Below are 13041 nucleotides of genomic sequence, written 5' to 3'. Positions count from 1 at the left end.
GAAGTAACATCTCACTGTGGCCTTGAGTTACATTTCCCCCAGTGACTTTTCACCTGCTTATTGGCTATCTCTTTTTGGTCCTTTCTGTTTATAATTGTCTTAGAAGGCGTTATCTGTAATCTGTCGTATTCTTTTGCCGTGGGTGGTTTTGCTAAAATTATTCTACTTCTTCTCTGGCCTAGTTATAGTCACTTATGTATCAGGGAATGTTTGAGTGAACTCATGGTAAAAAACAAACAAAACATCCCCCCTCAAACCATGGTTTTTCAGCTAGTTTATATATAAATTCCCTTAAGAGGTAGAGGCAAAAGAATCAAGAGTTCAGGACGAGCCTCAAACAGGATTACATGAAATTCTGTAATGAAAAACCAGGCGGGAGGGAGGAAGGAAGGGGTGGAGAAAGACAGGCAGACAGAGAGAATAGGAATTTTTAAAGCTCTGAAACTTTTTGTCTTTGTGAAAATAAAACTCTGAAGGAGTTAGAGAAATGGTCTTTTTTTTTTTTTTTTTTTTGAGGCAGTGTCTTTGCACTTAGTCCAGGCGTGCTTTGAGGTCCCTCTGCTTCAGGCTCTCAGTGGGCGCCATTTCACCCAGGAAGGATGAGGTGTTGAGTGTGCATTAGCAAAGCTACAGACAAGCCTAATTCTTTTTGACTTGATTACAAGCTCAGAGTGTGGTGTTTTTTTTTTTTTTTGTTTGTTTTTTGTTTTTTTTCTTTTGACTCTACTTTTAAAAAACAAAGGTTGCTTTGAAACAGTTTTTTTTTTTTTCTCCTAAGTTTCAGAGACATACTTGTGAAAGACCCCTGGAGGCTCAGGCCCCCAGGATCTTGGTCCAGGACAGCGAGACCCCAATCACTGGGCGGAGTCGAAAGCTTGATGCAAACAGCACGAGGCGTTATTATAGTTGTTTAACGAGCTAACCCCATGTTAGCTCGGGTCTTTCATCCAACCACCATGGCAGATGGCTAGGAAAGACACTGCAAAGCCATGACATAGAGATCTTATAGGGCAGCATAAGGGGAGTGTCTGGGGGTATGCACAGGCTCAGGGTTGGTGTGCCTCCAGGCTTGGAGGGTTTGCCCTGTGTTGATTGGCCAACTGGTTGTTATGGCCCATAGGCCCTCCCAGGGTGGTTGCTATGCTCTGTGTGTCATTGCTGTGTGCTTGTCCGTAAAGCACACCCAGAGCCATAAAGCATAGCACCACCAGCTAACTTCTGATTGGTTCCTTGCCACGAGGCAGGCATCTGACCTCCTAGCGACCAAGGCAAGGTCAGGCAAGCATGTGCTAGGCTGTTATGGCTGCTGAAATGGGGAGCTGGTCCCTTCACATGCTATCCTTCTTACTGCTTTTTTTTTTTTTAGGAATCTAATTGAAAACCCGAATAAGCTGCAATTTTTAAAAAAAAACTATTTCAGTATTTAAAAAATTTTGAAAGATTTACATATGTGTATGTGTGTTTTGCCTGCATGTATGTGTGTGTACTGGGTACCTGCCCCCATATCCACAGAGTGAAGAAGAAGGCATTGGGTCCTCTGGAATGGGGGTTTTGAGATGCTCGTGACGCACCATGTGGGTGCTGCAATTGAACCTGTGTCCTCCCAGAGCGCAGCCAGCGCCCTTAACCACTGAGCCACCTGTCTAGCCCTCATTCATAATGATGTTAAAGATAAAAGGAATGTTTTTAGCTTGGTTTGGGCTCACAGTCTTTTTCTTTTAATGAAAGTGGTCACATTGTTTCTTTGCAGAGACAGTGAAAGACTGAAGCCGGCCAGCTGCTAGAAAAGTAGCGGCAGTGTGTATGATCTGATTTTAGTCTGTGTTTCCCACATCACATGACTCTGTATGTGAGCCTGCACTGTTTGGTGGGTGATTGGCATCTGCTCACTTTGCTGCATCTTGCAGGTGACCCTACTCGGACACCCCTTGGGGGAGGGGGAGACAACAGGGAGCACCAAGGACTCAGGCACCCGGAGTCAGTGAGTAGCAGAGTGTGCTGCAGACTTGTTTATTAAGGAAGTTAGACCTGCCTTTATATCTCCTCCCAAGGTCCTATTGGCTCAGGCTGCTGACTCTGCTGCGTGTCCTTTCCTCATTGGTGTCTCTGGGTCAGCAGTCTCTGGGTGCTGAGGCAGGCCTGGTGGCTTGGCTCAGGGAGGAAGTGCCTGCTGTGCATGCAGATGCGAATGGGGGCTGGCCTGGGCATCTGGGGTAGGGCGACTGCGGCTTGGGGCTTGGGTAGGCTGGCGCAGTTTCTCCTACTTTGCGCAGTTCTGTGCTTTGTGGCAGCTTGACCTTTTCAGACATCTGGCAGAAGTAGAGCCCTTCAGAAAGGCCGGTGGAGGCCACGATGAGTCACAGGTGGCGGTGATGGCTTTATGCCCCTTGGAGGTTACTTTGCTTCCCTGGTTTTCATCTGGTCTCCCTTGCAGCTGGACATTTGGTGCTTCCTGCCTGGCTTCAGTCTTCTACGTGGTGTACCTCCCTCCTTGCTTCCCCCGGTGTTCAGAGAGGCGCTGAGGCCAACGAGTGAGCTCCTTTGGTAGCGTCTTGCAGTTGACACAGGGTCAGCATTTCTGGATTTATTGGTTTCTCTATAAAGATCTAAGCTCCCTCAGTAGCCATGAGTTTTGCTCTGAGACCTCTCGTAACAGTAATTGAAGTCTGGCTGCTCCCGGCATCTCCCAGAGCTGAGGGGTTAATGGATCCACAGAACTCGGTTGCCTCATTCTTTATAGCTCACACTGAAAGTGGCTGAAGCTGTCTGAGTCATAACTTGACTTCTCAGCGACCCCTTTTCTACGAGGATGCATGTTCAAAGGGTTGTTCCCAGGAGGCCAGGACCAAGGGGAAGTAGGGAATACATGCCACGAAGTTTGTCTCTCCAGCTCCTCTGCCCTTTACAAGGAGTGAGGCACCGTGGGACGGATGTCCGGAGAAGACTGGTTACCTTCCTGGGCTTTCCATTCTTCCACGAGACAGGAAAGCCCATTCAACTCTCTTTCCCTTGGTTTTCTTCAGGATCATCTTAGCCATACATTTCACTAATCAGCCCCTAGTTGGAGCAGAGGCGTGGAGGCTCCTTGTGTCTGGCTTATCTGGGTACAGTGTCCTCTGTTTTTGTTGGTGTCGGAGCCTCATCACAAGTATTCATTTTAAAATGATATCCATGTTGTTTAAAAGACAGGATTTGACAGAATTCCCCCTAGGCTTCCTCATCTCCAAGAGGTCTAGTGTGGGTTGAAGATAATTTCCGTTTGAAATATGTAAGCTTCAGTTTATGCTTTGAGATTTTTCCCTCAGATTCTTTCTAGATTTCCTAGGAGAGTAATAAGGGAATCTTCCAAGTAAATGAATTTGACTTTTAGAAGACATTTAAATTGAGACACTGGCAGGGAGAACGCTGCAGATGGGAGCGATGGCTCCAGATGATCAGCTTTGAGGGAGCTCTGGCTTGGGACATGCCTGCTGTGGGCCCTGGCTGCACTCGAGCACTTCTGTGGCCACCCAAGAGGCAGCAGAGCTCAGCCTGAACTGATAGTGCATAGAGCTTCTGGTGGCTTGTTGGTCGCAGAACCCCTTGCCCTGAGAAGCACCCAAAACATGTTCACCTCACCAGGGAAGATACAGCTGCATTAAGTCACAGAAAATCCTGTGCAGAACAAGAGGTGCCGGCTGTGCTTGCAAGAATTCTTGGTTGCATTCTCTCCTGTCCCCCCATTGGAGCCTGGCGAGTCTTCCATTTCAGTAGCAGCTTTCTTAGGACATAACCCGCCCAGAGAGTCACTCTGCAGTAACAGGACAAATGCCACGCCTAACCATACCCCACTTAGCACACAGAGTCCATCAAGAGGGTGACAAAAGGGACAGCAGCCTCACTGCAGGACAAGGCCTATGCCCAGGAATAGCCAAAATGGACCCTGTGTTTTTGTGTGTGTACCCTTTTCTGTTTTGTTTTTGTCTTAACTGTATTTTGTTGTTTGTTTGTTTACTTGACCTTTATTTCTTGTTTTCTTTCTTTCTTTATTTTATTTTTTGAGAGAGAGCAAGGGAGAGAAAGACCATGAGGTTGTGTGGCGAGGGAGGGAGGTGGGGAGGGTCTGGAGGAATGGGGGTGGGGAAAGAATGTCATCAGAATATACTCTATGTAAGAAATTTTTTAACTAAAACATTTTTAATGAGATTTTCTTGGGGGAAATAACAGGGGGGCTCCCAAGAGGGTCCTAGGGTAGGCAAAAGAGCAGGGAAAGGACACTGGCTTGGGATCTTTTGGTAGCCATCTGGGGTTTGAGGCGTCCTTAAGTTGTTTAACTTCTTACCAGTGTGTGTCAAGCATTCACCTGGCCCTTCCTGTCAGCTTGCCCAGATGGGACACGGAACAGAAATGGAGTTCAGACGCGCTTGCACTCGTGCAGAGGTCGTTCTTAGTGTCCTTTTGTTAGGATGGGTCACGTGTAGACAGTTTTTGTGTTAGTAACACTGTAGTTTGGGGACATTTCATTACTCCGGGTGACGTCAGCCACGTAGCAGTCGCCACAGAGTCCTGCTCCCCAGCCCCAGGTAGTTAAGTACTGGTCCAACTGTCTCCTCCTCCCTTCTATCGTGTAGCTCAGGGTGGTTCCACATTCATGATCCTCCTGCCTCAGCCTCCGAGGGCGAGTTGTACACTCAGCTGTGTTTTCTGTCTCTGTGGACTTGTTCATCTCGGCTGTTCCATTTAACTGGAATTATACTAGTGTCTTTCACTCAGCACAGTGTTTTCAGATCCATTCATGTGGCATGCCTTGGCACTTTGTTCCTTTTTGGGGTGTGTGTGCCTCGATGTTAATGTGTTTGCATATACACCCTGAATGTGTGCAGTCCCTGTGGAAACCAGAAGGGCAAAAGGACGTCAGATCCCCTGGAACTACAATTACGGATGGTTGTGAGCTGCCATGTAGGTGCTAGGAATTGAACCTGGGTTCTCTGGAAGAGCATCCAGTGTGCCTAACCACTGAGCACTCTCTGCAGCTCATCTACTGCAGGTTTCAATCAATTAATTAATTTTTTTGATATAGGCTCTTGCTATGTAACCTAGGCTGGCCTGGAACTCATTATGTAGCTTAGGGTGATCTCAGTCTCCAGATCTTCCTGAGTGCTGGGTTAATAGGTGTTCCTCATGCCTGACTATTATTAACACAGGGTTTAGAAGGAAATTCAATAGAACAAAATGTACCAACACCTTAAAACTTGCTTGCTTGTAATTTATAATCCACTGTAAAGTTCAACTGTAATCTTTATATTTCAAACATAACCTCTTACATCTTAAAGGGAGCTCTTGTTTCTGTACTTAGGCTATCTAAAACTGATGAAAATAATAAAACAAACTTGATAGACAATTTACATCACAATTTACATGTTCAGGGTTTGAGGGTCTTCAGTACTCAGTTTAGGTGTAGATGAATTTCCATGCTATTTTCCTGCCTGCACTGCAGTGTCTCACGAAGGCCTTGGTGAACACTCCCCCATGCTGAATGGTCATATTTCTGTATCGGTTATCGGTTAGCTTTGAATTCTATAGATGGAAGAGGTTGTCAGGAATATTGGACAGCTCTAAAAGAATGACTCTTGTTCTAGATGTGTGTTGTACACGGGAGGGTCTTCCCCACATGCAGGCAGGAGTCAACGTAGTATTATGTCAACCAAGAACTAACCTACTAGTCCCTCCTTACGAGTATTACGTGATAATACTGTAGTGTCATTGATTTGAGTCTGTGGTCTAAGGACCTGTATTAGTTGTGGATCAAAGATACTAATATTGATTGTGAATGAGACTGTTGAAGTAGCTGCCATTGCAGACTGTAGATTGCTGCTTTAGAGACACTCGGCCAGCCAGATGGAGCAACTCTCTGCCCATGCTCTCATTTGCATCTTTGAGTAAGCTGCATGAACTTGGTTAGCCCTCTCTAGTGAAGATCGGAGGTGGGCAGAGTCAGGATCACACAGCCATGCGTGTGTTCTCTTGAGCTTTGCTGCCAGCAGGCTGTTAGCTGTACGAGGAAAAGGTTGTTTGAAGTGTGCTTACACGTGTTTCCATAGCAGCAGGCATCTCAGCGTTTTCTCTCGGTTTTTAGATTGTCTTTTCCTCTTCCCTTGGCTTCTCTGTTTCCTCGTTGATGTAAGATTAAACAAGCAGAATATTTAGGTCAAGGAAAGAGATGTTTGCTAATAGAGATGCTAGGCGAAGCATTCTGGGAGAGTGATTTCTTACAGCACAGAATTCTTTGTGCCTCCCGCAGCAGCGGCATCTGCAGCAGGGTGGCTGTCTGGCACTGTCTCTTTTATTTTGGGCAGGTTCTGAGACTCAGAGCAATCCCAGGCAAATCCAAGGAGCCAGCACATTCCCACCAACCCCAGGTTAATCTTCTGCACATTTGTTCTCTGTATAGCAGTGAAGCGGCTTACTGGGAAAAAAAACCGATACTTTCACCGTCTTGGTCCATCTGAGGTGTGTCATCTTGCTTTTGCACCACCCACCCTTCCTGCTTTACATGGGGTGCCTGGATTTTTTTCTTTCCTTTTTTTTTTTTTGTCAGACTGTTGGGCAGGAACGGATTCTAGTGTGACAGCTTGGCAATTCCCTTCTGTTCGGTGCCGGTAACTGCTTGTCATGAAGATGGTACAGTGGGAGCCTGTGTCTGAAGAGCCAAGGAAGCTGATGTGGAGATGGAGTAGCAATTGCTAGAAATCTGAACGTCCACACCTTGGGGATGGGTTGCACTACCAGTGTGATTCTCTTCAAAGGCATCCGCACCGTTTTCGAGAGAAACTGTGCTTACATGTGTGCACAGCAAGGAGAGAGAAATGCCCTTGAATATACAGCATACAATTGGTCGAAAGAAGACTCGGAACTATTGATCTCTCCATGCCTGGTAAAACGCCGTCTCATTTAATTAACAAGTAGCTCCGTGCTGTTAAAAGAAAGCTAGCCTTTAGTTGCAAAGCAGCTCTTGTCTATTTCAGTATGCTTATGTGTGTACAGTCTGTGGAAGTGTTGCATATATTGTCTGTGTAAATGAGTAGCCAGTGATCTTAAGCTTAGCATTTGAAGCACCTATTTGTGTGTGTGAGGGTGTTATCTATGTGTTAATGAAGATAGGTGTTTTATTAGACTAGTTCTCTGAGGCAGCTTTGCAGGCTTCTGAGTGTAGACTGAGCAATGTATGTAGCAGAGTGCATATCGAGACATTCACATGCGACCCCCTTTCCCAGTGATGGTGAAATTATTCGGCATCTTTATTTCTCAGCCTTTTACCTGGCTTGTCTTGCTAATGGCTGTGGTCAGTCCTCTCTCATTCAGGGACTATAAAGGGCTCATGAAAAGAACACACTACTGGACACGAGGCAAATATTCATAGTGCTGTTTTCTTAAAACTCAACCCTACGGCTTATGGGTGAAGGAAGGGTCATGAGAAAAGCCGAGTTCTGTCCGTGCTTGAAGAGGCATCGAGTCACAGATGGGCGTGCCTCCGGTGACCTCTTCTTGCACAGCAAGCTGTGGGGAAGCACATACTGGCTGTCCTCTCCCTCAGATGCCTTGCCATTTCTCCTTCTGTTCCAACTGCACATTTGTCAAAATGAGTAGGGACAAGTATATGTGAGAATTTGTGTGTGAGCCTTGCTGGCATTTGCCCGGGAGGGCGAGGCACACGGAAAGGCAGGGGCTGCTTCAGCACCAGTGGAGAGGCTGCCGTTTGAGCCTGAGGAGGGGTGGTGGTGAACCGTATGCACCTTGGGATTGCATTTGCAGGAGCCCAGGGAGAGGACTTTTTTTTTTTTTTTTTTGTGGAGGGGCTTATGAGATCAGCACTCAGAAGACTGGGAAGGAAGAAGGGAGAGCGTCATACGAGCTGTCAGAGAGGTTTGGGAGTCAGTGTTATATTTGGTGCGGACTGTAAGTGGTGCTATAGTAACTGTTGAATATTTTAAGCGCTGCTGTATTTTGAGATACCCTTTGGAGAATAGCAGATTAGAAGGGACTAGCCCATTTCTGTGCTCTTCCTCACCGCCTACCTATAGCCAGCAAGCAGCCTGGGACTTAGATGGACTAGTCAAGGCAGTGCTCCCCCTCTGTGCTGCAGGCTTGTGCTCCTGTGGGCTGGATGGACTTGTCCTGGTTTATCCCACCTGCTTTTTCGTTTCCTTTGATTGCTGGCCCAGTGCATGCTCCCAACCCTGTCTGTGCTCCCAACCCTGTCTGTGCTCCCAACCCTGTCTGTGCTCCCAACCCTGTCTGTGCTCCCAACCCTGTCTGTGCTCCCAACCCTGTGAGTGCTCCCAACCCTGTGAGTGCTCCCAACCCTGTCTGTACTCCCAACCCCGTGAGTGCTCCCAACCCTGTCAGTGCTCCCAACCCTGTCAGTGCTCCCAACCCTGTCAGTGCTCCCAACCCTGTGAGTGCTCCCAACCCTGTGAGTGCTCCCAACCCTGTCAGTGCTCCCAACCCTGTCAGTGCTCCCAACCCCGTGAGTGCTCCCAACCCCGTGAGTGCTCCCAACCCTGTCTGTGCTCCTGCATTCTCCTTGCACCTGTCAGGCAGTCAGTCTTTGGAGAAGCTCAGGCTACCGTACCCCTCTGCTTAGGACCCTCCATTAGTCCAGCTCAAATGCAGAACCCACACAGGGGTCTCCACACTGGTACCGCCCACCACGGCACACTCCCCTGCTCCACTTGTTCCTGTTCCCCTTGTCCTTCTCATGGTTCACTCACGCTGACTGTTGAGGCTTCCTGGGACATTGCCGTCCAGGCCTTGTGTGGCTCTTGCCTGGATCCCCCAGGTCTTTGTTCAGATACTACTTCTTAGAGAGTCACCGTAAATGCCCAGTGTTAGCCCGCAGCACCCCAGCAAGCCCTGCCCATTGTCACCCCTTGGGTCACCGCCAGGTAAAGACGGCCTGACCTAATCTTCAGATCATATGGGTCCTTGTTAGGGTCCCCAGCTTTGGTGGGGAAGGTGTCTGCCTTATCTGTAGCCTTGGTGACGCCTCCAAGGTGTGACTCTGCCTGGTGACAGCTGACCTTGGAGTCCCGCTTTACCCCAGCCAATCAGTGCATGCCAAACCTCGCTGAGGGCGGGCGTATGCTGAAGTTTGTGTTGGGATAGTCTGAAGACTCGAGGGCCCCTAATCCTAGAGACTAGGTGTCCCCAGCATCTGCCTGTCAGCCAGAGAGCCTTGTGCCCGCACAGCCTCATTTTGGCCTCTGTGAAATTTCTTTTCTGGCCAAGTTTGGTGCTCTCCTCCAATCACCGTGAAGGTTATGCTCGCTGTAAGGATGATGATGACAAGTCTGAATTGCTCTGGGGACAATGAGAGGCAGTGTAGTGCATCAGTGTGACTCTAGAGAGATGGCTCAGAGGTTAACAGTGCTTGCTGCTCTTGCAGAGGACCAGAGTCTGGTTCTCAGCACCCATCTTGTGCTGCAACTCCAGCCCCAGGAGCCCTGAGATCCTCTTCTGGCCACCTTAAACATCCATGTGTGCATACATGTGCATAGACACACATACATATGTTAATAAAATGTGATTTTTTTTGGTTTATTTGCTTTTCGAGACAGGGTTTCTCTGTGTCTTTGGAGGCTGTCCTGGAACTAGATCTTGTAGACCAGGCTGGTCTAGAACTCACAGAGATCCACCTGCCTCTGCCTCCCGAGTGCTGGGATTAAAGGCGTGTGCCACCCAACGCCCAGCAATAAAACGTAAATTTTTAAGGAGTGTGATTTTGGAGCCAGTCTTCAGTTTTCAAAGCCCACATCCATGACTTATTAGCTGTGAGACTGTGGGCTGTCGGCGGTTTGCTTCACCTCCGCTCCTCATTCTCATCTGCTAAGCACAGACAAAATGGTACTTGCCACGGGGCTATGAAATGGGTGAGTTGTCCAAGGCTCTTAGGACACCGTCCGCGTCGTAGGTAAAGTGCTAACTGTAAGTGATTGCCTTGCAGCTGGGTGTTTCCTGTTGTTTGGTATCCTCTCCATGGCAAGCCCCGAAAGAAATCTCCTCTCCCCATATTCTGAGTGGTTGTGCTTTCCTGAGTGACGGCATAAGAGTGTGAGTGTGTGTGAGTGTATGTCAGTGTGTGTGAGTCTGTGTGTATGTGTGTATGATTGTGTCTGTGTGGGTGTGTGTATCTGTGTGAATGTATGAGTGTGTGTATTATGATTATATGTGTATGAGTGTGTGTATGAGTATGTGTGTATATGTATATGAGTGTGTATGAGTGTGTGAGTGTGTGTGTCTGTATGCATATGTGTGTGTCTGTGTGTTTATGTGTTTGTGTATGTATATCTGTGTGAATGAGTGTGTATGTGTGAATGTGTTTGTGTGTGTCTGTATGTGTATGTGTGTGTTTGTGTCTGTATGTGTATGTGTGTGTTTGTGTGTGTATATGTGAGTGTGCTTGTGTGTGTCTGTATGTGTATGTGTGAGTGTGTTTGTCTGTGTGTGTCCGTGTGTCCGTGTGTCCGTGTGTCCGTGTGTCCGTGTGTCCGTGTGTCCGTGTGTCCGTGTGTCCGTGTGTGTGTGTGTGTGTGTGTGTGTGTGTGTGTGTGTGTGTGTGTGTTGTTTTGAGACAGGGTCTCTCTGACTGTCCTGGAACTTGCTTTGTAAACCAGGCCAGTTTCTCACAGACCCGACTGCCTCTGCCTCCCGAGTGCCATTTTAAAGGCGTGTGCCACCATTTCAAGCTTTTGAGACAGGGTCTCACTATGGAGCTCTGGCTGGCCTGGAACTCTCTGTGTAGACCAGGCTGGCCTCAAAGTCACAGAGATCCACTTGCCTTTGCCTCCTCAGTGCTGGGATTAAAGGTGTGCACGACCACTCCTGGATGTTTTTTAAAACTTTTTTTATTGGGCTCAAGCTGATAGTTTCAAACTCCCGAGAGACCCCCGAACCTCACCACTGACAGGTGGAACTACCACAAGATTCTTAAATTGTTAAGTCTCACTTCTGATTTCCTGGTCGACATTTATGACAATATGCTTTGTTCCATCTGCTTATTTTGATCTTACTGTGTGGGTGAGTCACTTTGGAATAAGGCAACATGTAAAATAGCAAGCAGAGAACTATACAGCGATGAAAAAGCCTTTCTGTGATCATCATCAGGGAGGACTCAGTAGAGCACAGATGTCTTCAGCTTTGGAAGGTTGGAGGATAAGCACCCTCCCTAATGGAAGCTTCTGTTTATATTTAAACAACGAGGAATCAGTTGGAATCCATGGAGGATGGTACCCTGGTAAGTGTAGAGTGACTGAATTTCAAATATATTCCATTTAAATATGTATGTGTATATGCTCATGTGTGTGGCTGCACATGTGTGCTGGAGTGCCCGTGTGTATGTGTGTGTGTGTGTGTGTGTGTGTGTGTGTGTGTAGGCTAGCATGTGGAGACTTGAGAACAGCCTCGGTGCATTTCTTAGGCTCTGTCTACTTCGATGTTTGCTTTTTGGAGACAGGATCTCACACCAGTATATTTATATTTAAAACATGGTTCTTGGCATGAAACTGAGTTCTTCTGCTTCCAGCCGAGCCATCTTCCCAGGCTTCTCCCGTTTAAACGCTGACTGCCGAGTTTAGCACAGTTGATGCTGAAGATTGACTTGGGACAGATCTCATTCCTGAGTATGGGTTTTTCCTCAAGGATTTTTGCTTTACAAAGTAATTGAATGAATGAGTTCACTGCACTGGGGAGTTTGTCTTGATTGCTTGTTTGTGCTGGGTATGAAGCAGTGGTGGGGCTGCTCACATCCGACATGGCTGGGAGGCTAACGTGAGAGAAGCTGCACAGCTTCTCTCTGACCAAGAAGCCAGTCCGTCAAAACCTTCCACAGGAGTGAAGGCTTAAACTGAAGCAAAGCATCGTGAATTCTACTTTCCAGGACTGAGAAAGTCCCATTTCGCTCATGGCCAGCACAACCATATTTTACTTCCTCTCTGCAATTGTGGGAAGAGTTGAAAACCTCTTGCCTTATTCTGTGGTATATTCTGTTTCTTCTGATTAAAGCTGAGGAGAAAGAAGTTGTTCAGTTAGAACCATGACTGCCCCTGCACGCCAGGGAGCAATACAGAGGCAAACTGCTTACGGGCACAAAGGGAGAAGGAAATGACTGCTCTCAACTGCTGTTGGTGTGTGTGTGTGAGAGTGTATGAGTGTGTCTGTATGTATCAGTGTGAGTGTGTATGAGTGTGTGTCTGTGTGTGTATGTGTGTGTATATGAGTGAGTGTGTGTGTTTGTGTGTGTGAGTAGGTGTGTGTATATGAGTGAGTGTGTGTGTTTGTGTGTGTGTGCGCATACCTGTACTTTTCTGCACATGTGGCAGCCAGACGAAAACCTTGCTGTCATTCTCAAGAACACTGTACCCCTCATTTGAGACACGTTTTCTCATTGACCTAGAGGTCGCCAATAAGGCCAGACTGGCCAGTGAGTCCCATGCCCACCAGGTGCGCCTGCCATTTTTATTTGATTTCTGGGGTTTGAACTCAGTTCCTCCTTGAAGGCACTTTGCCGACTCAGCCATTGTCCTAGACCCTTGAATATCCTTTGTTATTAGCATTATTACTGTGTTATACCCCAGTATCTTACTGTGATCATGCAACTATTTATTAAAGTTTTTTTTTTCTAGTATAGAATTTTTGCTAAATATCCTCAGTGGGGATTTAGCCTTTCTTAGCATCTAGAATTTTCTCTGAGTACTTCAGCCTCCCCAGACTAAACGGTCTTTTGGAATTATTAAATAAAAAAAAAATAGTATTGGCAACGAAGTTCTTTAACTTGTTTACTAATTTAACAGCCATTCATTGACATTGGGCACTGTGCAAAGAGAAGGGAATTGAAGGAACCTATCTCTTTGGCCACTAAGAGCCACCAGTCTTGATATGTGTCTCTGTGTGTCCTTGGGATAGACATCCATGAGATGGCGGGTGGAGGGGGCAGGCAGAAGTTGTACATGCAAAATGGCAGTGTGTTCACGAGCTTGAGGATTTGGGGAAAGTGAAGGCTGAGTT

At 47.2% G+C, this 13041-nt stretch overlaps 1 protein-coding gene across 13 annotated transcripts in view; it reads left to right on the top strand.

The window, feature by feature from the left end:
* The window catches only part of Dock9 (dedicator of cytokinesis 9), a 253751-nt gene that overhangs the window by 48853 nt on the left and 191857 nt on the right, over window positions 1–13041 (top strand). For 2 of the 13 annotated variants that reach the window (XM_027389662.2, XM_027389659.2), the window contains exon 1: window positions 6570–6913. The exons of 5 other annotated variants lie outside the window; for them this stretch is intronic. In XM_027389662.2, coding sequence (XP_027245463.1) covers window positions 6752–6913 — 162 coding nt within the window. In that variant the 5' untranslated portion in view covers window positions 6570–6751. Of the gene's footprint in view, window positions 1–6561; window positions 6914–13041 lie in introns of those variants that run through there. 6 more of the 13 variants (XM_027389668.2, XM_027389663.2, XR_003479914.2 and 3 more) reach the window with 5 other exon arrangements.

The sequence above is a fragment of the Cricetulus griseus genome (assembly GCF_003668045.3).
Source record: "Cricetulus griseus strain 17A/GY chromosome 1 unlocalized genomic scaffold, alternate assembly CriGri-PICRH-1.0 chr1_1, whole genome shotgun sequence".
Lineage (NCBI taxonomy): Eukaryota > Metazoa > Chordata > Mammalia > Rodentia > Cricetidae > Cricetulus > Cricetulus griseus.
Note: the sequence above shows the minus strand (reverse complement) of the source record. Positions and strands in the feature narration are given on the sequence as shown.